Source organism: Scyliorhinus torazame, chromosome 2, assembly GCF_047496885.1.
Source record: "Scyliorhinus torazame isolate Kashiwa2021f chromosome 2, sScyTor2.1, whole genome shotgun sequence".
NCBI classification, from domain to species: Eukaryota; Metazoa; Chordata; class Chondrichthyes; order Carcharhiniformes; family Scyliorhinidae; genus Scyliorhinus; species Scyliorhinus torazame.
This window is the reverse complement of record NC_092708.1, coordinates 401,666,958-401,694,892: the sequence shown is the minus strand read 5'-3', so window position 1 is coordinate 401,694,892 and position 27,935 is coordinate 401,666,958. Positions and strand designations below refer to the sequence as shown.

At 45.7% G+C, this 27,935-nt stretch overlaps 1 protein-coding gene across 3 annotated transcripts in view; it reads left to right on the top strand.

The window, feature by feature from the left end:
• tmem63c (transmembrane protein 63C) overlaps nucleotides 1-27,935 on the top strand; it is a 536,405-nt gene that overhangs the window by 400,430 nt on the left and 108,040 nt on the right. For all 3 annotated transcript variants that reach the window (XM_072494521.1, XM_072494522.1, XM_072494517.1), the window contains 2 exons: nucleotides 7,567-7,720; nucleotides 19,830-19,936. In XM_072494521.1, the coding sequence (XP_072350622.1) occupies nucleotides 7,567-7,720; nucleotides 19,830-19,936 (261 nt within the window). The remainder of the gene's footprint in view (nucleotides 1-7,566; nucleotides 7,721-19,829; nucleotides 19,937-27,935) is intronic.

Below are 27,935 nucleotides of genomic sequence, written 5' to 3'. Positions count from 1 at the left end.
GCTCTTTATTGAAGTCCCGCCTCTCTCTCTCCGCTCTTTAATGCAGTCTCGCCTCTCTCTCTCCGCTCTTTATTGAAGTCCCGCCTCTCTCTCTCCGCTCTTTAATGCAGTCTCGCCTCTCTCTCTCTGCTCTTTATTGAAGTCTTGCCTCTCTCTCTCTCAGCTCTTTATTGAAGTCTCGCCTCTCTCTCTCTCCGCTCTTTATTGAAGTCTCGCCTCTCTCTCTCCGCTCTTAAATGAAGTCTTGCCTCTCTCTCTCCGCTCTTTATTGAAGTCCCACCTCTATCTCCGCTCTTTAATGAACTCTCACCTCTCTCTCTCTCCGCTCTTTAATGAAGTCTCGCCTCTCTCTCTCTCTCCGCTCTTTAATGAAGTCTCGCCTCTCCCTCTCCGCTCTTTAATGAAGTCTCGCCTCTCTCTCTCCGCTCTTTAATGAAGTCTCGCCCCTCTCTCTCTCCGCTCTTTAATGAACTCTCACCTCTCTCTCTCTCCGCTCTTTAATGAAGTCTCGCCTCTCTCTCCGCTCTTTATTGAAGTCCCACCTCTCTCTCCTCTCTTTAATGAAGTCTCGCCTCTCTCTCTCTCCGCTCTTTAATGAAGTCTCGCCTCTCTCTCTTCTCTCTTTAATGAAGTCTCGCCTCTCTCTCTCTCCGCTCTTTAATGAAGTCTCGCCTCTCTCTCTCCGCTCTTTAATGACGTCTCGCCCTCTCTCTCTCCGCGCTCTTTAATGAAGTCTTGCCTCTCTCTCTCCGCTCTTTAATGAAGTCTCGCCTCTCTCTCTCCGCTCTTCATTGAAGTCTTGCCTCTCTCTCTCCGCTCTTTAATGAACTCTCACCTCTCTCTCTCTCTCCGCTCTTTAATGAAGTCTTGCCTCTCTCTCTCCGCTCTTTAATGAAGTCTCGCCTCTCTCTCTCCGCTCTTTATTGAAGTCCCGCCTCTCTCTCCGCTCTTTAATGAAGTCTCGCCTCTCTCTCTCCGCTCTTTGTTGAAGTCCCGCCTCTCTCTCTCCGCTCTTTAATGAAGTCTCGCCTCTCTCTCTCCGCTCTTTAATGAACTCTCACCTCTCTCTCTCTCCGCTCTTTAATGAAGTCTTGCCTCTCTCTCTCCGCTCTTTAATGAAGTCTCGCCTCTCTCTCCGCTCTTTATTGAAGTCCCGCCTCTCTCTCCGCTCTTTAATGAAGTCTCGCCTCTCTCTCTCCGCTCTTTAATGAAGTCTCGCCTCTCTCTCCGCTCTTTGTTGAAGTCCCGCCTCTCTCCGCTCTTTATTGAAGTCCCGCCTCTCTCTCCGCTCTTTAATGAAGTCTCGCCTCTCTCTCTCCGCTCTTTAATGAAGTCTCGCCTCTCTCCGCTCTTTAATGAAGTCTCGCCACTCTCTCTCCGCTCTTTAATGAAGTCTTGCCTCTCTCTCCGCTCTTTATTGAAGTCCCGCCTCTCTCACTGCTCTTTAATGAAGTCTGCCTCTCTCTCTCTCTGCTCTTTAATGAAGTCTCGCCACTCTCTCCGCTCTTTAATGAAGTCTCACCTCTCTCCCTCTCCGCTCTTTAATGAAGTCTCGCCTCTCTCTCTCTCCGCTCTTTAATGAAGTCTCGCCTCTCTCTCTCTCCGCTCTTTAATGAACTCTCACCTCTCTCTCTCTCCGCTCTTTAATGAACTCTCACCTCTCTCTCTCTCTCTGCTCTTTAATGAAGTCTTGCCTCTCTCTCTCTCCACTCTTTAATTAACTCTAACCTCTCTCTCTCTCCGCTCTTTAATGAACTCTCACCTCTCTCTCTCTCTCTCTGCTCTTTAATGAAGTCTTGCCTCTCTCTCTCTCTCCACTCTTTAATGAAGTCTCGCCTCTCTCTCCGCTCTTTAATGAAGTCTTGCCTCTCTCTCCGCTCTTTATTGAAGTCTCGCCTCTCTCTCCGCTCTTTATTGAAGCCTTGCCTCTCTCTCCGCTCTTTATTGAAGTCGCACCTCTTTCCGCTCTTTATTGAAGTCCTGCCTCTTTCTCTCTCCGCTCTTTAATGAAGTCTCGCCTCTCTCTCCGCTCTTTAATGAAGTTTTGCCTCTCTCTTTCCGCTCTTTATTGAAGTCCCGCCTCTCTCTCTCCGCTCTTTAATGAAGTCCCGCCTCTCTCTCCGCTCTTTAATGAAGTCCCGCCTCTCTCTCCACTCTTTAATGAAGTCTTGCCTCTCTCGCTGCGCTCAGTCCCTGAGATATAGGGACACCCACAGTGCTTTTGGGAGGGAGTGCCAGGATTTTGATCCAGTGACAATGAAAGAACAGAGACATATTTCCATGTAAGAATAGTGAGGGACTTGGTGGGGAACTTCCAGGTGATGGTGTTCCATGTTTCTGCTGCCCTTGTCCTTCAAGATGGTGGCGGTCGCAAATTTGGAAAGTGTGGTCTAGAACATAGAACATAGAACATTACAGCGCAGTACAGGCCCTTCGGCCCTCGATGTTGCGCCGACCTGTGTAACCACTCTAAAGCCCATCAACACTATTCCCTTATCGTCCATATGTCTATCCAATGACCATTTGAATGCCCTTAGTGTTGGCGAGTCCACTACTGTTGCAGGCAGGGCATTCCACGCCCTTACTACTCTCTGTGTAAAGAACCTACCCCTGACATCTGTCCTATATCCATCTCCCCTCAATTTAAAGCTATGTCCCCTCGTGCTAGACATCACCATCCGAGGAAAAAGGCTCTCACTGTCCACCCTATCCAATCCTCTGATCATCTTGTATGCCTCAATTAAGTCACCTCTTAACCTTCTTCTCTCTAACGAAAACAGCCTCAAGTCCCTCAGCCTTTCCTCATAAGATCTTCCCTCCATACCAGGCAACATTCTGGTAAATCTCCTCTGCACCCTTTCCAATGCTTCCACATCCTTCCTATAATGTGGCGACCAGAATTGCACGCAATACTCCAAATGCGGCCGCACCAGAGTTTTGGACAGCTGCAACATGACCTCATGGCTCCGAAACTCAATCCCTCTACCAATAAAAGCTAACACACCGTACGCCTTCTTAACAACCCTCTCCACCTGGGTGGCAACTTTCAGGGATCTATGTACATGGACACCGAGATCTCTCTGCTCATCCACACTGCCAAGAATCTTACCATTAGCCCAGTTCTCAGTCTTCCTATTATTCCTTCCAAAATGAATCACCTCACACTTTTCTGCATTAAACTCCATTTGCCACCTCTCAGCCCAGCGCTGCAGCTTATCTATGTCCCTCTGTAACTTGTAACATCCTTCCGCACTGTCCACAACTCCACCAACTTTAGTGTCATCTGCAGATTTACTCACCCCTCCTTGCTCCCAACATCAGTGATCAAACGCTTTACTGAAATCTATCTACACCACATCAACTGCTTTACCCTCATCCACCTGTTTGGTCACCTTCTCAAAGAACTCAATAAGGTTTGTGAGGCACGACCTACCCTTCACGAAACCGTGTTGACTATCTCTAATCAAATTATTCCTTTCCAGATAATTATACACCCTATCTCTTATAAACCCTTCCAAGATTTTGCCCACAACAGAAGTAAGGCTCACTGGCCTATAGTTACCGGGGTTGTCTCTACTCCCCTTCTTGAACAAGGGGACAACATTTGCTATCCTCCAGTCTTCTGGCACTATTCCTGTTGACAAAGATGACTTAAAGATCAAAGCCAAAGGCTCAGCAATCTCCTCCCTAGCTTCCCAGAGAATCCTAGGATAAATCCCATCCGGCCCAGGGGACTTATCTATTTTCACACTTTCCAGAATTGTTAACACCTCTTCCTTATGAACCTCAAGCCCTTCTAGTCTAGTAGCCTGAATCTCAGTATTCTCCTCGACAACATTGTGTTTTTCCTGTGTGAATACTGACGAAAAATATTCATTTAGCACCTCTCCTATCTCCTCGGACTCCAAGCACAACTTCCCACTACTGTCCTTGACTGGCCCTACTCTTACCCTAGTCATTCTTTTATTCCTGACATATCTATAGCAAGCTTTAGGCTTATCTTTGATCCTACCTGCCAAAGACTTCTCATGTCCCCTCCTGGCTCTTCTTAGCTCTCTCTTTAGGTCCTTCCTAGCTAACTTGTAACTCTCGAGCACCCTTACTGAACCTTCATGTCTCATCTTTACATAAGTCTCCTTCTTCCTCTTGACAAGTGTTTCGACTGCCTTAGTAAACCACGGTTCCCTTGCTTGACCACTTCCTCCCTGCCTGACAGGTACATACTTATCAAGTAGCTGTTCCTTGAACAAGCTCCACATTTCCATTGTGCCCATCCCCTGCAGTTTTCCTCTCCATCCGATGCACCCTAAGTCTTGCCTCATCGCATCATAATTGCCTTTCCCCCAGATATAACTCTTGCCCTGCTGTATATACCTATCCCTTTCCATCACTAAAGTAAACGTAATCGAATTGTGGTCACTATCACCAAAGTGCTCACCTACCTCCAAATCTAACACCTGTCCTGGTTCATTACGCAGTACTAAATCCAATATGGCCTCGCCTCTCGTTGGCCTATCTACATACTGTGTCAGGAAACCCTCCTGCACACATTGGACAAAAACGGACCCATCTAAAGTACTCGAACTATAGCGTTTCCAGTCAATATTTGAAAAGTTAAAGTCCCCCATAACAACTACCCTGTTACTTTCGCTCCTATCCAGAATCATCTTTGCAATCCTTTCCTCTACATCTCTGGAACTTTTCGGAGGCCTATAGAAAACCCCGAACAGGGTGACCTCCTTTCCTGTTTCTAACCTAAGCCCATACTACCTCAACCGACGAGTCCTCATCAAACGTCCTTTCTGCCACCGTAATACTGTCCTTGACTAACAATGCCACCCCTCCCCCTCTCTTACCACCTTCCCTGAGCTTCCTGAAATATCTAAACCCCAGCACCTGGAACAACCATTTCTGTCCCTGCTCTATCCATGTCTCCGAAATGGCCACAACATCGAAGTCCCAGGTACCAACCCATGCCGCAAGTTCACCCACCTTATTCCGGATGCTCCTGGCATTGAAGAAGACACACTTTAAACCACCTTCCTGCCTGCCGGTACACTCCTGCAACTTTGAAACCTTACTCATGGCCTCACTACTCTCAACCTCCTGTATACTGGAGCTACAATTCAGGTTCCCAAGCCCCTGCAGAACCAGTTTAAACCCTCCAGAAGAGCATTAGCAAATTTCCCCCCCAGGATATCGGTACCCCTCTGGTCCAGGTGTAGACCATCCCGTTTGTAAAGGTCCCACCGACCCCAGAATGAGCCCCAATTATCCAGAAATCTGAAACCCCCCCTCCTGCACCATCCCTGTAGCCACGCGTTCAACTCCTCTCTTTCCCTATTCCTCGTCTCGCTATCACGTGGCACGGGTAACAACCCAGAGATAATAACTCTGTTTGTCCTAGATCTAAGTTTCCACCCTAGCTCCCTGAATTCCTGCCTTACATCCCTATCCCTTTTCCTACCTATGTCGTTGGTACCTATGTGGACCACGACTTGGGGCTGCTCCCCCTCCCCCTTAAGGATCCCGAAAACACGATCCGAGACATCACGCACCCTGGCACCTGGGAGGCAACACACCAACCGCGAGTCTCTCTCGTTCCCACAGAATCTCCTATCTATCTCCCTAACTATGGAGTCTTCAATGACTAATGCTCTACTCCTCTCCCCCCTTCCCTTCTGAGCAACAGGGACAGACTCTGTGCCAGAGACCTGCACCCCATGGCTTACCCCTGGTAAGTTGTCCCGCCCAACAGTATCCAAAGCGGTGTACTTGTTACTAAGGGGAACGACCACAGGGGATCCCTGTACTGACTGCTTCCTCCCAGCCCCTCTCACCATCACCCATCTATCTTTATTCTTCGGAGTAACTACATCCCTGAAGCTTCTATCTACGACCACCTCTGCCTCCCGAATGATCCGAAGTTCATCCAGCTCCAGCTCCAGTTCCCTAACGTGGTTTCTGAGGAGCTGGAGATGGGTGCACTTCCCACAGATGAAATCAGCAGGGACACTGTCGGCGTCCCTCACATCAAACATTCTGCAGGAGGAACATTGCACTGCCTTCCCCTCTAGATTAAAGAAAAAAGAAAGAAAGAGCTTACCTGTTATTCACTCCCCTTCTCAGCAAGCACTCACTCAGCAACCTCTGCGCCCTGCACGATAACACCTGAGGGAAAATAAAAGAAAAACTACTTACCAGTCACCAGCCAAAATCTTACCTGCAGGCTGTGACGTCACGGTTCAACTTCTTTCTACTTCTACCTGACCTCGAGCCTTCCTCTTGATCTTTACAGCGGTTGTTTTTTTTGGGGTTAGAGGAGGGGGTAGGGAGGGAAACACTGAAGAAGTGTTTCGGGTTTAAATGTCACTTGACAACAGCTCCGCCACAAACCACCTTCAAGTTAGGGTGACCACAATGGAGGTATGCAAATTTCTCTTGCAGCAGTCAATTAGCAGCTCTGCTCTACTGCCCTCTGCTTGACTTCACTCGAACAGCTAGGGTCTCTAGCTCAGGTACACCTTCAAGTTAGGGTGACCACAATGGAGGTATGCAAATTTCCCTTCCAACAGCCAATCAGCAGCTCCGCTCTACTGCCCTCTGCTGGATGCTTGTCTTCACTCGAACAGCTCGGGTCTCTAGCTCAGGTACACCTTCAAGTTAGGGTGACCACAATGGAGCTATGCAAATTTCCCTTGCAACAGCCAATCAGCAGCTCCGCTCTACTGCCCTCTGCTGGATAAGGGGATTTGGTGAGTTTCTGCAGTGCATCTTGAAGATGGTACACACGACTGCCACTTTGTCGGTGGTGGAGGGAGTGACAGTTTACGTGGTGGATGGGGTGCCAATCAAGCGGGACTGCTTTGTCCTGGATGGTGTCGAGCTTCTTGAGTGTTGTTGGAGCTGCACTCATCCAGGCAAGTGGAGAGTATTCCATTCCACTCCTGACTTGTGCCTTGTAGATGGTGGAAAGGGGAGTCTGGAGATGGTCACTGCCTGTCACTTGTACGATGAAAATGTTACCTGCCACTTGTCTGCCCGTGTTGCAGGTTGTCCAGGTCTTGCTCCATATGGACACAGACAGCTTCAGTGTCTGAGAAGTAGTGAACGGTGATTGTTGAACATTGTACAGTAATCAGTGAACATCCCCATTTCTGAAGGGAAAGTCATTAAACTGAGCCACTCAAACCTCAGCTGCCTGTGCTGTAGTTCCGACCAAGTCCTGTTCATCCATCACTCTTGTGTTCGCTAGCCTACACTGGCTCCCAGTCAGTTCATATCTTGATTTTAAAATTCTCATCCATGTTTTCAAATCCCTCCATCGGCTTCCCCATCCCTATCTCCTCCAGTCCCATGACCCTCTCACCCATCTGCACTCACCTAATTCTGCTTTGTTGAACAGCCCAGATTTGAATCACTACACAATTAGTGCTCTGCCCTCCGCAGTCTGGGTTTGATAACTCCCCTGAAGCTTACTATGTGAGCAGAACGATATTAATGCAAGTTGCTGTTGTTGGACATGTTGTACTAATTCTTAAATGTGTTTTTTTCTTACTGTGTTAGGGAGAACCTGTCGGTGCAGGGTAGCACTTGGTGGATCCGCTGCACACTTCTCAATATCCTTCTCTTCATTCTCCTCTTCTTTCTCACCACTCCTGCCATCATTGTGAACACCATGGACAAGTTCAATGTCACCAATCCTGTTGAGAGCCTTAAGGTAGGAGAATGCTGCTGCCTAGTTCTTGCTTCCTGTCCAACACCGAGCTCCTATGTGATCACTGGCAGCCATATGTTGCAATCTTCTCTCCCAGCACCAAAATGGGTCTTGCCAAAGTCATTATGTGCCACAGACTGTACCTTGGGTGAAGGACTTCAAGGTCCATCATCAAGAATGCCTTGGCAGTACCAATACTGACCAGGCTGGTGATGACAGAACCAGCCAGAGGGGAAAACTACTTGACCTCACTGATAACAATTTAGCTGTGGCAAATGCATCTGTCCATGACAGTATCGGTAAGAGTGACTGCTATAGACAGACCGCAGAATCTGCATGCTATAGACAGACCGCAGAATCTGCATTGTATAGAGAGACAGCAGAATCTGCATGCTATAGACAGACCACAAGATCTGCATGCTATAGACAGATCGCAGAATCTGCATGCTATAGACAGACCGCAGAATCTGCATTGTATAGAGAGACAGCAGAATCTGCATGCTATAGACAGACCACAAGATCTGCATGCTATAGACAGACAGCAGAATCTGCATGTTATAGACAGACAGCAGAATCTGCATGTTTTTGACAGACAACAGAATCTGCATGCTATAGACAGACAGCAGAATCCACATGTTATAGACAGACAGCAGAATCTGCATGTTATAGACAGACAGCAGAATCTGAATGTTATAGACAGACAGCAGAATCTGCATGTTTTTGACAGACAGCAGAATCTGAATGTTATAGACAGACTGCAGAATCTGCATGCTATAGACAGACAGCAGAATCTGCATGTTATAGACAGACAGCAGAATCTGCATGCTATAGACAGACAGCAGAATCTGAATGTTATAGACAGACAGCAGAATCTGCATAGTATAGACAGACAGCAGAATCTGCATGTTATAGACAGGCAGCAGAATCTGCATGTTATAGACAGACAGCCAAATCTGCATGTTATAGACAGACAGCAGAATCTGCATGTTATAGACAGACAGCAGAATCTGAATGTTATAGACAGACAGCAGAATCTGCATGCTATAGACAGACAGCCAAATCTGCATGTTATAGACAGACAGCAGAATCTGCATGTTATAGACAGACAGCAGAATCTGAATGTTATAGACAGACAGCAGAATCTGCATGTTATAGACAGACAGCAGAATCTGCATGCTATAGACAGACAGCAGAATCTGCATGCTATAGACAGACAGCAGAATATGCATGTTATAGACAGACAGCAGAATCTGAATGTTATAGACAGACAGCAGAATTTGCATGTTATAGACAGACAGCAGAATATGCATGTTATAGACAGACAGCAGAATCTGCATGTTATAGACAGACAGCAGAATCTGCATGTTATAGATAGACAGCAGAATATGCATGTTATAGACAGACAGCAGAATATGAATGTTATAGACAGACAGCAGAATCTGCATGTTATAGACAGACAGCAGAATCTGCATGTTATAGACAGACAGCAGAATCTGCATGTTATAGACAGACAGCAGAATATGCATGTTATAGACAGACAGCAGAATATGAATGTTATAGACAGACAGTAGAATCTGCATGTTATAGACAGACAGCAGAATCTGCATGTTATAGACAGACAGCAGAATATGCATGTTATAGACAGACAGCAGAATATGCATGTTATAGACAGACAGCAGAATATGCATGTTATAGACAGACAGCAGAATATGAATGTTATAGACAGACAGCAGAATCTGCATGTTATAGACAGACAGCAGAATCTGCATGTTATAGACAGACAGCAGAATCTGCATGTTATAGATAGACAGCAGAATATGCATGTTATAGACAGACAGCAGAATCTGAATGTTATAGACAGACAGCAGAATCTGCATGTTATAGACAGACAGCAGAATCTGAATGTTATAGACAGACAGCAGAATCTGCATAGTATAGACAGACAGCAGAATCTACATGTTATAGACAGACAGCAGAATCTGCATGTTTTTGACAGACAGCAGAATCTGCATGCTATAGACAGACAGCAGAATCTGAATGTTATAGACAGGCAGCAGAATCTGCATGTTATAGACAGACAGCAGAATCTGCATGTTATAGACAGACAGCAGAATCTGAATGTTATAGACAGGCAGCAGAATCTGCATGTTATAGACAGACAGCAGAATCTGAATGTTATAGACAGACAGCAGAATCTGCATGTTATAGACAGACAGTAGAATCTGAATGTTATAGACAGACAGCAGAATCTGCATAGTATAGACAGACAGCAGAATCTGCATGTTATAGACAGACAGCAGAATCTGCATGTTATAGACAGACAGCAAAATCTGCATAGTATAGACAGACAGCAGAATCTGCATGCTAAAGACAGACAGCAGAATCTGCATGTTATAGACAGATAGCAGAATCTGCATGTTATAGACAGACAGCAGAATCTGAATGTTATAGACAGACAGCAGAATCTGAATGTTATAGACAGACAGCAGAATCTGCATGTTATAGACAGACAGCAGAATCTGCATGCTATAGACAGACAGCAGAATCTGCATGCTATAGACAGGCAGCAGAATATGCATGTTATAGACAGACAGTAGAATCTGAATGTTTTTGACAGACAGCAGAATTTGCATGTTATAGACAGACAGCAGAATCTGCATGTTATAGACAGACAGCAGAATATGCATGTTATAGACAGACAGCAGAATCTGCATGTTATAGACAGACAGCAGAATCTGCATGCTATAGACAGACAGCAGAATCTGAATGTTATAGACAGACAGCAGATTCTGCATAGTATAGACAGACAGCAGAATCTGCATGTTATAGACAGACAGCAGAATCTGCATGTTATAGACAGACAGCAGAATCTGCATAGTATAGACAGACAGCAGAATCTGCATGCTATAGACAGACAGCAGAATCTGCATGTTATAGACAGACAGCAGAATCTGCATGCTATAGACAGACAGCAGAATCTGAATGTTATAGACAGACAGCAGAATCTGAATGTTATAGACAGACAGCAGAATCTGCATGTTATAGACAGACAGCAGAATCTGCATGCTATAGACAGACAGCAGAATCTGCATGCTATAGACAGACAGCAGAATATGCATGTTATAGACAGACAGCAGAATCTGAATGTTATAGACAGACAGCAGAATCTGCATGTTATAGACAGAAAGCAGAATATGCATGTTATAGACAGACAGCAGAATCTGCATGTTATAGACAGACAGCAGAATCTGCATGTTATAGATAGACAGCAGAATATGCATGTTATAGACAGACAGCAGAATATGAATGTTATAGACAGACAGCAGAATCTGCATGTTATAGACAGACAGCAGAATCTGCATGTTATAGACAGACAGCAGAATATGCATGTTATAGACAGACAGCAGAATATGAATGTTATAGACAGACAGTAGAATCTGCATGTTATAGACAGACAGCAGAATCTGCATGTTATAGACAGACAGCAGAATCTGCATGTTATAGACAGACAGCAGAATATGCATGTTATAGACAGACAGCAGAATATGCATGTTATAGACAGACAGCAGAATATGAATGTTATAGACAGACAGCAGAATCTGCATGTTATAGACAGACAGCAGAATCTGCATGTTATAGATAGACAGCAGAATATGCATGTTATAGACAGACAGCAGAATCTGAATGTTATAGACAGACAGCAGAATCTGCATGTTATAGACAGACAGCAGAATCTGAATGTTATAGACAGACAGCAGAATCTGCATAGTATAGACAGACAGCAGAATCTACATGTTATAGACAGACAGCAGAATCTGCATGTTTTTGACAGACAGCAGAATCTGCATGCTATAGACAGACAGCAGAATCTGAATGTTATAGACAGGCAGCAGAATCTGCATGTTATAGACAGACAGCAGAATATGAATGTTATAGACAGACAGCAGAATATGCATAGTATAGACAGACAGCAGAATCTGCATGTTATAGACAGACAGAAGAATCTGCACGCTATAGACAGACAACAGAATCTGCACGCTATAGACAGACAGCAGAATCTGAATGTTATAGACAGGCAGCAGAATATGAATGTTATAGACAGACAGCAGAATATGCATAGTATAGACAGACAGCAGAATCTGCATGTTATAGACAGACCGAAGAATCTGCACGCTATAGACAGACAACAGAATCTGCACGCTATAGACAGACAGCAGAATCTGAATGTTATAGACAGGCAGCAGAATCTGCATGTTCTAGACAGACAGCAGAATCTGCATGTTATAGACAGACAGCAGAATCTGCATGTTTTTGACAGACAGCAGAATCTGCATGCTATAGACAGACAGCAGAATCTGCATGTTATAGACAGACAGCAGAATCTGCATGTTATAGACAGACAGCAGAATCTGAATGTTATAGACAGACAGCAGAATCTGCATGTTTTTGACAGACAGCAGAATCTGCATGTTATAGACAGACAGCAGAATCTGCATGTTTTTGACAGACAGCAGAATCTGAATGTTATAGACAGACTGCAGAATCTGCATGCTATAGACAGACAGCAGAATCTGCATGTTATAGACAGACAGCAGAATCTGCATGCTATAGACAGACAGCAGAATCTGAATGTTATAGACAGGCAGCAGAATCTGCATAGTATAGACAGACAGCAGAATCTGCATGTTATAGACAGACAGCAGAATCTGCATGTTATAGACAGACAGCAGAATCTGCATAGTATAGACAGACAGCAGAATCTGCATGCTATAGACAGACAGCAGAATCTGCATGTTATAGACAGACAGCAGAATCTGCATGTTATAGACAGACAGCAGAATCTGCATGTTATAGACAGACAGCAGAATCTGAATGTTATAGACAGACTGCAGAATCTGAATGTTATAGACAGACAGCAGAATCTGCATGCTATAGACAGACAGCAGAATCTGCATGCTATAGACAGACAGCAGAATCTGCATGCTATAGACAGACAGCAGAATATGCATGTTATAGACAGACAGCAGAATCTGCATGTTATAGACAGACAGCAGAATCTGCATGTTATAGACAGACAGCAGAATATGCATGTTATAGACAGACAGCAGAATATGAATGTTATAGACAGACAGCAGGATCTGCATGTTATAGACAGACAGCAGAATCTGCATGTTATAGACAGACAGCAGAATCTGCATGTTTTTGACAGACAGCAGAATCTGCATGTTATAGACAGACAGCAGAAGCTGCATGTTATAGACAGACAGCAGAATCTGCATGTTATAGACAGACAGCAGAATCTGAATGTTATAGACAGGCAGCAGAATCTGCATGTTATAGACAGACAGCAGAATATGAATGTTATAGACAGACAGCAGAATATGCATAGTATAGACAGACAGCAGAATCTGCATGTTATAGACAGACAGCAGAATCTGCACGCTATAGACAGACAGCAGAATCTGAATGTTATAGACAGGCAGCAGAATCTGCATGTTCTAGACAGGCAGCAGAATCTGCATGTTATAGACAGACAGCAGAATCTGCATGTTATAGACAGACAGCAGAATATGAATGTTATAGACAGACAGCAGAATCTGAATGTTATAGACAGACAGCAGAATATGCATGTTATAGACAGACAGCAGAATCTGCATGTTATAGACAGACAGCAGAATATGCATGTTATAGACAGACAGCGGAATATGAATGTTATAGACAGACAGCAGAATCTGAATGTTATAGACAGACAGCAGAATCTGAATGTTATAGACAGACAGCAGAATCTGCATGTTATAGACAGACAGCAGAATCTGCGTGTTATAGACAGACAGCAGAATCTGCATGGTATAGACAGACAGCAGAATCTGCATGTTATAGACAGACAGCAGAATCTGCATAGTATAGACAGACAGCAGAATCTGAATGTTATAGACAGACAGCAGAATCTGCATGTTATAGACAGACAGTAGAATCTGAATGTTATAGACAGACAGCAGAATCTGCATAGTATAGACAGACAGCAGAATCTGCATGCTATAGACAGACAGCAGAATCTGCATGTTATAGACAGACAGCAGAATCTGCATGTTTTTGACAGACAGCAGAATCTGCATGTTATAGATAGACAGCAGAATCTGCATACTATAGACAGACAGAAGAATCTGCATGCTATAGACAGACAGCAGAATCTGCATGTTATAGATAGACACTAGAATCTGCATGTTTTTGACAGACAGCACAATCTGCATGTTATAGACAGACAGCAGAATCTGCATGTTGTAGACAGACAGCAGAATCTGCATGCTATAGACAGACACTAGAATCTGCATGTTATAGACAGACAGCAGAATCTGCATGTTTTTGACAGACAGCAGAATCTGCATGTTATAGACAGACAGTAGAATCTGAATGTTATAGACAGACAGCAGAATCTGCATAGTATAGACAGACAGCAGAATCTGCATGCTATAGACAGACAGCAGAATCTGCATGTTATAGACAGACAGCAGAATCTGCATGTTTTTGACAGACAGCAGAATCTGCATGTTATAGATAGACAGCAGAATCTGCATACTATAGACAGACAGAAGAATCTGCATGCTATAGACAGACAGCAGAATCTGCATGTTATAGATAGACACTAGAATCTGCATGTTTTTGACAGACAGCACAATCTGCATGTTATAGACAGACAGCAGAATCTGCATGTTGTAGACAGACAGCAGAATCTGCATGCTATAGACAGACACTAGAATCTGCATGTTATAGACAGACAGCAGAATCTGCATGTTTTTGACAGACAGCAGAATCTGCATGTTATAGACAGACAGTAGAATCTGAATGTTATAGACAGACAGCAGAATCTGCATAGTATAGACAGACAGCAGAATCTGCATGCTATAGACAGACAGCAGAATCTGCATGTTATAGACAGACAGCAGAATCTGCATGTTTTTGACAGACAGCAGAATCTGCATGTTATAGATAGACAGCAGAATCTGCATACTATAGACAGACAGAAGAATCTGCATGCTATAGACAGACAGCAGAATCTGCATGTTATAGATAGACACTAGAATCTGCATGTTTTTGACAGACAGCACAATCTGCATGTTATAGACAGACAGCAGAATCTGCATGTTGTAGACAGACAGCAGAATCTGCATGCTATAGACAGACACTAGAATCTGCATGTTATAGACAGACAGCAGAATCTGCATGTTTTTGACAGACAGCAGAATCTGCATGTTATAGACAGACAGCAGAATCTGCATGCTATAGACAGACAGCAGAATCTGCATGTTATAGACAGACAGCAGAATCTGCATGTTATAGACAGACAGCAGAATCTGAATGTTATAGACAGACAGCAGAATCTGCATGTTTTTGACAGACAGCAGAATCTGCATGTTATAGACAGACAGCAGAATCTGCATGTTATAGACAGACCGCAGAATCTGCATGTTTTTGACAGACAGCAGAATCTGCATGTTATAGACAGACAGCAGAATCTGCATGTTTTTGACAGACAGCAGAATCTGCATGTTATAGACAGACAGCAGAATCTGCATGTTATAGACAGAGAGCAGAATCTGCATGTTATAGACAGACAGCAGAATCTGCATGTTATAGACAGACAGCAGAATCTGCGTGTTATAGACAGACAGCAGAATCTGCATGTTATAGACAGACAGCAGAATCTGCGTGTTATAGACAGACAGCAGAATCTGCGTGTTATAGACAGACAGCAGAATCTGCATGTTATAGACAGACAGCAGAATCTGAATGTTATAGACAGACAGCAGAATCTGCATGTTATAGACAGACAGCAGAATCTGCATGTTATAGACAGACAGCAGAAGCTGCATGTTATAGAGAGACAGCAGAATCTGCATGCTATAGACAGACAGCAGAATCTGCATGTTTTTGACAGACAGCAGAATCTGCATGTTATAGACAGACACTAGAGTCTGCATGCTATAGACAGACACTAGAATCTGCATGCTATCGACAGACACTAGAATCTGCGTGTTATAGACAGACAGCAGAATCTGCATGTTATAGACAGACAGCAGAATCTGCATGTTATAGACAGACAGCAGAATCTGCATGTTTTTGACAGACAGCAGAATCTGCATGTTATAGACAGACACTAGAATCTGCATGCTATAGACAGACACTAGAATCTGCATGCTATCAACAGACACTAGAATCTGCGTGTTATAGACAGACACTAGAATCTGCATGTTATAGACAGACAGCAGAATCTGCATGTTATAGACAGACAGCAGAATCTGCATGTTATAGACAGACAGCAGAATCTGCATGTTATAGACAGACAGCAGAATCTGCATGCTATAGACAGACAGCAGAATCTGCATGCTATAGACAGACAGCAGAATCTGAATGTTATAGACAGACAGCAGAATCTGCATGCTATAGACAGACAGCAGAATCTGCATGCTATAGACAGACAGCAGAATCTGCATGCTATAGACAGACAGCAGAATCTGCATGTTATAGACAGACAGCAGAATCTGCATGTTATAGACAGACAGCAGAATCTGCATGCTATAGACAGACAGCAGAATCTGCATGTTATAGACAGACAGCAGAATCTGCATGCTGTAGACAGATTTAAATGGTGGCAGCAGATCAGATCAAAGCTCTGCGGTCCTGCCACATCCAGTCAGAATAATGGGCGGAATTCTCCGCAATCGGCGCGATGTCCGCCGACGGGCGCCAAAAACGGCGCGAATCAGTCTGGCATCACGCCGCCCCAAAGTTGCGGAATCCTCCGCATCTTGAGGGGCCGAACCCTCACCTTGAGAGGCTCGGCCCGCGCCGGACTGATTTCCGCCCCGCCAGCTGGCGGGAAAGGCCTTTGGTGCCCCGCCAGCTGGCGCGGAAATTATTTTGCCGGGCGGCGCATGCGCGGGAGCATCAGCGGCCGCTCACGGCATCCCCGTGCATGCGCAGTGGAGGGAGTCTCTTCCGCCTCCGCCATGGTGGAGACGTCCCCCCCCCCCCCCCCCAGGACCCCGGAGCCCGCCCGTCTCGCCGGTAAGAGAGGTGGTTTAATCCACGCCGGCGGGACAGGCATTCCAGCAGCAGGACTTCGGCCCATTCGGGCCGGAGAATCGCCGGGGGGGGGCCCGCCAACCGGCGTGGCGCAATTCCCGCCCCCGCTGAATATCCGGTGCCGGAGAATTCGGCAACCGGCAGGATTCACGCCAGCCCCCGGCGATTCTCCGACCCGGCGGGGGGTCGGAGAATCCCGCCCAATGTTCCTGGAACGTTGCCGGCTGTGCCAGTATTTATTACCCATCCCTAATTGCCCTTGAGGGGCCAGTTAAGAGTCAACCACATTGCTGTGGGTCTAGAGTGACATGTAGGCCAGACCGGGTGAGGACGGCAGATTTCCTTCCCTGAAGTACATTAGTGAACCAGGTGGATTTTACGACAATTGACAATGGTTTCATGGTCATTGTTAGACTTTCAATTCCTGATTATTATTTAATTCAAATTTCACCATCTGTCCACCAACATTTGTCCACCAAATGTTGGTGGACAATTTAAAAATCTAACCAGAGGATATTGCTAAAATATTTTGGCTATAGTACTGAAGACTTGGGACCCAGAACTAGCTGTGCCCCAGCCAAGCAGTTCAAATACAGCCACACCCCAGCCAAGCAGTTCCAGTACAAAGAACAAAGAAAAGTAAAGCACAGAAACAGGCCCTTCGGCCCTCCGAGCCTGTGCCGACCATGCTCCCCGTTTAAACTAAACTCTTCGACACTTCCGGGGTCAGTATCCCTCTGCACTCCCAGGTTGACCATCTCCCCAATGGTCTATCCTGGGACTCACTCCCCCCGCCTCACTACTACAGTTCCCTCAACCAAGGTGTCGTGGTTGACTAGGTTTCTGCTGTTATGTGAATGAGTTTTGGTGGTTCATTACTGGTGTTAGCCATTTTAATTGCTGTGATATGAAGAGTCTAAAGTTCTTGTTCCTTTTCACCAAACACCATTTATTTCACTTCCACAGCCTCTGCACAAAACTCTTAACAACACACCACCTGCCAGAGGCCACCTGAAGCCCCTTTACATATCCGTGTCAATTAATGGATACTTAACATAAATGAGACAACTAATTGCAATGTCTCTTAACCCATTACTTAACAGTCTCCCCTTCCTTGGAGAAAAAAAATAATTAGGTGAAAACAAAATTTCAAGAAACTCAAAAACACACACATGATTTCCGCCCCCTTTTTTTTTGTTTGGACGAGAAAAAGAAACAGTCACAGAAACGAGCGCCCTTCATTAACAATATCCAAAAGTTTCTGTGAACTCGCCCCTCTTTTCGTAAAACAGTCTGACAGTTGATAGTTCCTGTCGACCCATTTAATTTTTGTTATTTCCCCTCTGTCCAACATCTGCTTATCCGATGTCTATCCGTAACCTCTTTTCATTGACACTTTTTGTAGAGTGCACATTTTCCCACAGGGATTTATTGTCAATGTGACAGTCAATAGGTATATTACCCAAATCCCCTAATCCCAACATTTCTGTCAATATCATACTTATATAAAAGGCCATATCCACCGCCTCTGCAAGGCTTAACGTCTCAGCAGCCAAAGTGCGTTTTACCACTCTGCTTATTTTCTTTGTTTCCCACACAAGCGGGCAACATTTACCATTGTGCCCCAAAAGGAAAATTATAAAACTTCCTGCGCTTGAAACCCCATCAGATAAATTTGCGTAGGACGCATCACTATAAACTATGAGTTTGAAGTGCTTAAAAAAATAATTAGGTGAAAACAAAATTTCACCTAAAACAGGGAACTTCAAAACACAGTCCTGCATTTTTAGTTTGGCCAACGCTTTATTTGCTCTTATTATATCTTCCACTTTGGGATCATTCATTTTTGTACTCAACTCTAAGACATCAAAACTCACGTCCGGTCTAGTCTGTCTACCTAACCAGTTCAGTTGCCCAATTAAACTTCGCAGTTGCTCTTTTTCTATCTTTGAAACCATTGCGTCTTTTTGTGAAACTCGGCCATGACTAATTGCTATTGGGGTGATGCTTTCCAAATAAGATTGCTGAGGTAAAGTTGCCCCTAACTTCGTCTGTCCAATTTCCAGTCCAATATATTTAAATGCACCGGTAGCCTGACTTCCAACCCTGAATTCTTCCCTCAAACCAGAGATGACAATAGCTTCAAAATCACTAGTCCCACCCCACAAAAAATCATCGACATGCATCATAAAAATGCCAGAAAGATTTCCTTTATAGTGCCAGTAAAACATTGCAGGATCTGCTTTCAACTGGCAACAGCCTAACTTTAACAAAACTGACCTTACCGAAAAATACCAGACTCTAGATGCATCATTTAATCCATATACACATTTGTTCAACTTCCAGAGTACCCCTTCTGTGTTAGCTGCTTCTTTAGGAGGACGGAGAAAAATGTCTCTCTGGAGCTGATGCTCCTGCAAAAAGGCAGCTTTTATGTCTATAGATTTGCATTCCCATGCCTTTGTGGCTAATAGAGCCAAGAAGGTCTTTAAAATAACCTTTCCTGCTGTAGGTGAATCTACCCTTAAATCCTGATCTTCTAAGTTTTCTTCAAATCCCCTTGCCACAAGCCTGGCCTTTGCCTTATAAGTTCCATCCGGAAGAACCTTTTCCGTGCAATTCCATCTGTGGGCTAGAGCTCTTTGTCCCCTATCCGGTACTTCCGTGTATACCCCAAATTCACTCCAACTATGCAATTCTTGCTGTTTAGCTTCTTTAATAACTTTTTCATCTAATTTATTTGAAGCCACCAAAATCTCACGTGCATGTGGGCTTCTACTCCTATTAGTAGTAGGCTGTGTGACGGGCTGTGTGACGGGCTGTGTGACGGGCTGTGTGACGGGCTGTGTGATGATTTGAATGATTGGTTGCTTTCCAGGACTCCCTGAATTCTCATCCCTGCTTCATTTAATATAGATTTTGATTGAGTTGCTGGTGTGGAGACAGTTTTTTGTTCCCTGCGCTCTCAGACAGCTTTCTGCCTGGTTTTGCTTTAGTCAAAGTCTTATCAAAACCTTCTGTTTTTCAGAATCCAATTGTAACACAGTTTTTCCCAACCCTGCTGCTGTGGACGTTCTCTGTGCTGCTACCGTTTATTGTGTACTACTCTGCATTCTTTGAATGTCACTGGACCAGGTAAATGAACTTTATTTGTCTGTAATGTTAGGATATCCTGAGCTTATGGAAACTGCTCTACAAGACCAGAAGACCTAGGAGCAGGGGTAGGTCATTCAGTCCATTGAGCCTGCTCCGCCATTGTCAGCAAAACAGAGGTAGTTTTAGATCAGCTATATTTGTATTGTTAAGTATTACAAATAGGATATAGTTCGAAGAGGCTTAATTTAGTGTTTCCGTGAAAGGAAGGGTAAACCTATAGTTAAATTCATACTCGACAAAGCTGTTTATCTGCAAGGGGGTTTGGTCATCTCAAACTGTGCTTCTATTGTGCTTAGAGAGGGTTACAACGTTAAAAGTAAACCAGCTGGGAGGAGTATAAAGTCATTGCTTAGTAACCAGGATCGCATTTAGGTAGAAAGGCTTTTTGAGTTTTGTTTTCGCTGGATTTATACCAGTTGGAGTTGGGTAGTGAGAGAGAAAACAGCTCTCATTGCAGAAGGGCCATACGATGGAGTAAGGTGCAGAAAAACAAGCTCCTGGAGAACTTAAGGACAGTTAGTTCTAGAAACCAGGGAATGGAAAAGAAGATCCAGGAATATTGAAGCACAAAGGATGAAAAAGGAACTGCCTTTGGAGCAGGATAACTGCTTATGAAAGTCAGACCTGGGAAAAGAGCTGATGAGATTGGTTACAACAAGCCACATATCTGAAGTAATCATCGGCTTTGGTGCCCTTATTTCCAGTGTTTGAAGAAATTGTATTTTGTTGGGGAGTCTGAGTTTGTGTAACAGCATTTAAGACAAAGGAAAGCTGAAAGGAAAGGTGGAAAACCTGGAGCTGGAATCCTTGATAAAAGTGGAGCAGAGACTTTGTTTGAAAAGATAGTTGGGAAACCTGAAGTGGATTTTTAATGCAAACAGCTGATGTAAAGTGTGAAAGAAGATTTTAAAGCTTGTCTTATTTGAGAGTGGAGTTTGGAAACGTGTGACCATCATCTGGGGGGAATTGAGGAGAAATTCACAAAAGATCGGTTGTGTGGCATTGGCCATTTGGTTTCAGGGTGATCTGTGAAAACTATACAGGGTGGCACGGTAGCACAGTGGTTAGCACTGTGGCTTCACAGCTGCAAGGTCCCAGGTTCGATTCCCCGCTGGGTCACTGTCCGTGCGGAGTCTGCACGTTCTCCCTGTGTCTGCGCGGGTTTCCTCCGGGTGCTCCGGTTTCCTCCCACAAGTTCCGAAAGACGGGCAGGTTAGGTGAATTGGACATTCTGAATTCTCCCTCTGTGACCCAAACAGGCGCCGGAGTGTGGCGACTAGGGGCTTTTCACAGTAACTTCATTGCAGTGTTGGTGTAAGCCTACTTGTGACAATAAAGATTATTATTATAGTACATTTGTCCAGCTAAGAGGGGGAAAAACTGGTATTGTATTGTCATCAAACTTTTCATGTTTAATAAATGTTTTTTATTTGTTGGTAAAAAGTACTTCACGGTCCAGTGACTCTGCTCTTCCATGTTTTCTCATTCTCCGTTCTGGAGACTAAGTCCCCACGCCAGCGTGAAAACGGTGATGTTTTACGCCAGGAAAACGGGCACCGATTCCCTGCTCCGGAACAGGGGGAGGGGGGGAGGGGGCTAGCAGCCAGACAGCGTAGATCTCCCAACTCTAGTTGCTGATACGGCCTGGAGCATTGCCGGGCCCAAGGCCGCACGTGTGCATGGCGGCAGCCTACCGCGGCCACGCCGTGCTTCAAGGCGGACGCAGCCCACGGACACAGACCGTAAAAATAGTCCTCTCCTTCGGCTGCTCGCGCTCCCCGGAACGCCCCCAGCCCCGAATGAAGTCCCCCCGCCCCTGCCCATGGATCTGCCCTCCCCTGACTGTGACAGTGCTGGACTGAGTCCGCAGCTGCCAAGCTAAGTTCATGAAGGTGAGACCACACGTGTCCCACGCCGTCGGGAATTCGGCCGGTCGGGGACGGAGCAGTGCGGGCGGGCCTCAGACAATGGCCTGAGGCCGTGGATACAGCATGCGGCGTACCCCTAGAGTATGCTGCTTTCAGGGAGTGAGCATCGCGAAAGCGGCCCCGACCCCGATTTTCCCATCATCGGGGATTCTCCGCCCGCTCGCCAAACGCGATTTCGGCGTCGGGAATCGGAGAATCCAGTCCACGATCTTTTGAGCCAGGGTTTCATTGTGAAATGTTCCCATCCAGCAGTAACACCGGATCAGAGCACCATTCAATCAGTTCATGTCCAGCAGTAACACCGGATCAGAGCACCATTCAATCAGTCCAGCAGTAACACCGGATCGGAGCACCATTCAATCAGTCCAGCAGTAACACCGGATCAGAGCACCATTCAATCAGTCCAGCAGTAACACCGGATCAGAGCACCATTCAATCAGTTCATGTCCAGCAGTAACACCGGATCAGAGCACCATTCAATCAGTTCATGTCCAGCAGTAACACCGGATCAGAGCACCATTCAATCAGTTCATGTCCAGCAGTAACACCGGATCAGAGCACCATTCAATCAGTTCATGTCCAGCAGTAACACCGGATCAGAGCACCATTCAATCAGTCCACAGTAACACCGGATCAGAGCACCATTCAATCAGCCCAGCAGTAACACCGGATCAGAGCACCATTCAATCAGTCCACAGTAACACCGGATCAGAGCACCATTCAATCAGTCCACAGTAACACCGGATCAGAGCACCATTCAATCAGTTCATGTCCAGCAGTAACACCGGATCAGAGCACCATTCAATCAGTTCATGTCCAGCAGTAACACCGGATCAGAGCACCATTCAATCAGTTCATGTCCAGCAGTAACACCGGATCAGAGCACCATTCAATCAGTCCAGCAGTAACACCGGATCAGAGCACCATTCAATCAGTTCATGTCCAGCAGTAACACCGGATCAGAGCACCATTCAATCAGTTCATGTCCAGCAGTAACACCGGATCAGAGCACCATTCAATCAGTTCATGTCCAGCAGTAACACCGGATCAGAGCACCATTCAATCAGTCCACAGTAACACCGGATCAGAGCACCATTCAATCAGTTCATGTCCAGCAGTAACACCAGATCAGAGCACCATTCAATCAGTCCACAGTAACACCGGATCAGAGCACCATTCAATCAGTTCATGTCCAGCAGTAACACCGGATCAGAGCACCATTCAATCAGTCCACAGTAACACCGGATCAGAGCACCATTCAATCAGTTCATGTCCAGCAGTAACACCGGATCAGAGCACCATTCAATCAGTTCATGTCCAGCAGTAACACCGGATCAGAGCACCATTCAATCAGTCCAGCAGTAACACCGGATCAGAGCACCATTCAATCAGTCCACAGTAACACCGGATCAGAGCGCCATTCAATCAGTCCACAGTAACACCGGATCAGAGCACCATTCAATCAGTTCATGTCCAGCAGTAACACCGGATCAGAGCACCATTCAATCAGTCCAGCAGTAACACCGGATCAGAGCACCATTCAATCAGTCCACAGTAACACCGGATCAGAGCACCATTCAATCAGTCCAGCAGTAACACCGGATCAGAGCACCATTCAATCAGTTCATGTCCAGCAGTAACACCGGATCAGAGCACCATTCAATCAGTCCACAGTAACACCGGATCAGAGCACCATTCAATCAGTTCACAGTAACACCGGATCAGAGCACCATTCAATCAGTCCAGCAGTAACACCGGATCAGAGCACCATTCAATCAGTTCATGTCCAGCAGTAACACCGGATCAGAGCACCATTCAATCAGTTCACAGTAACACCGGATCAGAGCACCATTCAATCAGTCCAGCAGTAACACCGGATCAGAGCACCATTCAATCAGTTCATGTCCAGCAGTAACACCGGATCAGAGCACCATTCAATCAGTCCAGCAGTAACACCGGATCAGAGCACCATTCAATCAGTTCATGTCCAGCAGTAACACCGGATCAGAGCACCATTCAATCAGTCCACAGTAACACCGGATCAGAGCACCATTCAATCAGTCCAGCAGTAACACCGGATCAGAGCACCATTCAATCAGTTCATGTCCAGCAGTAACACCGGATCAGAGCACCATTCAATCAGTCCACAGTAACACCGGATCAGAGCACCATTCAATCAGTTCATGTCCAGCAGTAACACCAGATCAGAGCACCATTCAATCAGTTCATGTCCAGCAGTAACACCGGATCAGAGCACCATTCAATCAGTTCATGTCCAGCAGTAACACCGGATCAGAGCACCATTCAATCAGTTCACAGTAACACCGGATCAGAGCACCATTCAATCAGTTCATGTCCAGCAGTAACACCGGATCAGAGCACCATTCAATCAGTTCATGTCCAGCAGTAACACCGGATCAGAGCACCATTCAATCAGTTCACAGTAACACCGGATCAGAGCACCATTCAATCAGTCCAGCAGTAACACCGGATCAGAGCACCATTCAATCAGTTCATGTCCAGCAGTAACACCGGATCAGAGCACCATTCAATCAGTCCAGCAGTAACACCGGATCAGAGCACCATTCAATCAGTTCATGTCCAGCAGTAACACCGGATCAGAGCACCATTCAATCAGTCCACAGTAACACCGGATCAGAGCACCATTCAATCAGTTCATGTCCAGCAGTAACACCGGATCAGAGCACCATTCAATCAGTCCACAGTAACACCGGATCAGAGCACCATTCAATCAGTCCAGCAGTAACACCGGATCAGAGCACCATTCAATCAGTCCACAGTAACACCGGATCAGAGCACCATTCAATCAGTCCACAGTAACACCGGATCAGAGCACCATTCAATCAGTCCAGCAGTAACACCGGATCAGAGCACCATTCAATCAGTTCATGTCCAGCAGTAACACCGGATCAGAGCACCATTCAATCAGTCCACAGTAACACCGGATCAGAGCACCATTCAATCAGTCCAGCAGTAACACCGGATCAGAGCACCATTCAATCAGTTCATGTCCAGCAGTAACACCGGATCAGAGCACCATTCAATCAGTTCATGTCCAGCAGTAACACCGGATCAGAGCACCATTCAATCAGTCCACAGTAACACCGGATCAGAGCACCATTCAATCAGTTCATGTCCAGCAGTAACACCGGATCAGAGCACCATTCAATCAGTCCACAGTAACACCGGATCAGAGCACCATTCAATCAGTCCACAGTAACACCGGATCAGAGCACCATTCAATCAGTCCAGCAGTAACACCAGATCAGAGCACCATTCAATCAGTCCACAGTAACACCGGATCAGAGCACCATTCAATCAGTCCAGCAGTAACACCGGATCAGAGCACCATTCAATCAGTTCATGTCCAGCAGTAACACCGGATCAGAGCACCATTCAATCAGTCCAGCAGTAACACCGGATCAGAGCACCATTCAATCAGTCCACAGTAACACCGGATCAGAGCACCATTCAATCAGTCCAGCAGTAACACCGGATCAGAGCACCATTCAATCAGTCCACAGTAACACCGGATCAGAGCACCATTCAATCAGTTCATGTCCAGCAGTAACACCGGATCAGAGCACCATTCAATCAGTTCATGTCCAGCAGTAACACCGGATCAGAGCACCATTTAATCAGTCCACAGTAACACCGGATCAGAGCACCATTCAATCAGTTCATGTCCAGCAGTAACACCGGATCAGAGCACCATTCAATCAGTCCACAGTAACACCGGATCAGAGCACCATTCAATCAGTCCAGCAGTAACACCGGATCAGAGCACCATTCAATCAGTCCACAGTAACACCGGATCAGAGCACCATTCAATCAGTTCATGTCCAGCAGTAACACCGGATCAGAGCACCATTCAATCAGTCCACAGTAACACCGGATCAGAGCACCATTCAATCAGTCCAGCAGTAACACCGGATCAGAGCACCATTCAATCAGTCCACAGTAACACCGGATCAGAGCACCATTCAATCAGTCCACAGTAACACCGGATCAGAGCACCATTCAATCAGTTCATGTCCAGCAGTAACACCGGATCAGAGCACCATTCAATCAGTCCACAGTAACACCGGATCAGAGCACCATTCAATCAGTCCAGCAGTAACACCGGATCAGAGCACCATTCAATCAGTCCACAGTAACACCGGATCAGAGCACCATTCAATCAGTCCAGCAGTAACACCGGATCAGAGCACCATTCAATCAGTCCACAGTAACACCGGATCAGAGCACCATTCAATCAGTCCACAGTAACACCGGATCAGAGCACCATTCAATCAGTCCAGCAGTAACACCGGATCAGAGCACCATTCAATCAGTCCACAGTAACACCGGATCAGAGCACCATTCAGTCAGTCCAGCAGTAACACCGGATCAGAGCACCATTCAATCAGTTCATGTCCAGCAGTAACACCGGATCAGAGCACCATTCAATCAGTTCATGTCCAGCAGTAACACCGGATCAGAGCACCATTCAATCAGTTCATGTCCAGCAGTAACACCGGATCAGAGCACCATTCAATCAGTCCACAGTAACACCGGATCAGAGCACCATTCAATCAGTCCACAGTAACACCGGATCAGAGCACCATTCAATCAGTCCACAGTAACACCGGATCAGAGCACCATTCAATCAGTCCACAGTAACACCGGATCAGAGCACCATTCAATCAGTCCAGCAGTAACACCGGATCAGAGCACCATTCAATCAGTCCACAGTAACACCGGATCAGAGCACCATTCAATCAGTTCATGACCGTTCTTGATTTGATAATCCTCAACTCCACTTTCCCGTCTTATCTCCATATGCCTTGATTGACTTACTGATTAAAAATCTGTCTTAAGGGGCAACACGGTGGCGCAGTGGTTAACACTGCTGCCTCACAGCGCTGAGGACCAGGTCACTGTCTGTGTGGAGTTTGCACATTCTCCCTGTGTTTGGCCATTCTAAATTGTCCCTTAATTGGAAAAAAAAGAATTGGGCGCTTTAAATTCATTTTTAAAAATCTGCCTAGCTCAACCTTGAACACTCTTAACGACCTGGCTTCCACAGCTCTCTGCGGTAAAGAATTCCACAGATTCACTCCCCTCCGAGAGAAGAAATTCCTCATCGCGGTCTGAAATGGGCGACCCCTTACTCTGAGATTCTGCCCTCTGGTCCTAGACTCCCACAAGGGGAAACAATCTCTCAGCATCGACCCTGTCAAACCCCCTGAGAACCCTATATATTTCAATAAGGTCACCTCTGTGGCGACTCTGCGCCTCTTATAGCTTCTGTGGCGCAATCCGTTAGTGCGTTTAGTTACTTTCTAATGGGAAGGTTGGTGGTTCAATCCCCCTCAGGAGTGTTGCCTCTTTTGCAGGGGCTGTTTAGCACAGGGCTAAATCGCTGGCTTTGAAAGCAGACCAAGGCAGGCCAGCAGCACGGTTCAATTCCCGTAATAGCCTCCCCGAACAGGCGCTGGAATGTGGCGACTAGGGGCTTTTCACAGTAACTTCATTTGAAACCTACTTGTGACAATAAGCGATTTTCATTTTTTTTTTCTTTTCTCATTCTTCTAAACTCCAATGAGTACCGGCCCAACCTACTCAACCTCGCCTCTTATGAAAATCCCTCCATACCCGGGATCGACCTAGTAAACCTTCCCTGGACTGCCTCCAATGTCAGTATATCTTTCCTTAGGTAAGGGAACCAAAACTGTTCACAGTATTCCAGGTGTAGTCTAACCGAGTACCTTGTAGCATGCCGGCTTTCTGTGATTTATGTGCGAGGACCCCCCAAATCCCTCCGTGCTGAAACTTTCTGCAGTCTGTCTCCATTTAAATAACATTCAGCTCCTTTATTATTCCTACCAATGTGCAGAAGTTTTTGCCGACTCACTGAACCTGTCTATATCCGTCTGTAGATTCTGTGTCATCCCCACCACTTGCCTTCCGATTTATTTTTGTGTCATCAGCAAACTTAGCAATAGTGCATTCACTTCCCTCGTCCCACATCGTTAATCTACATTGTG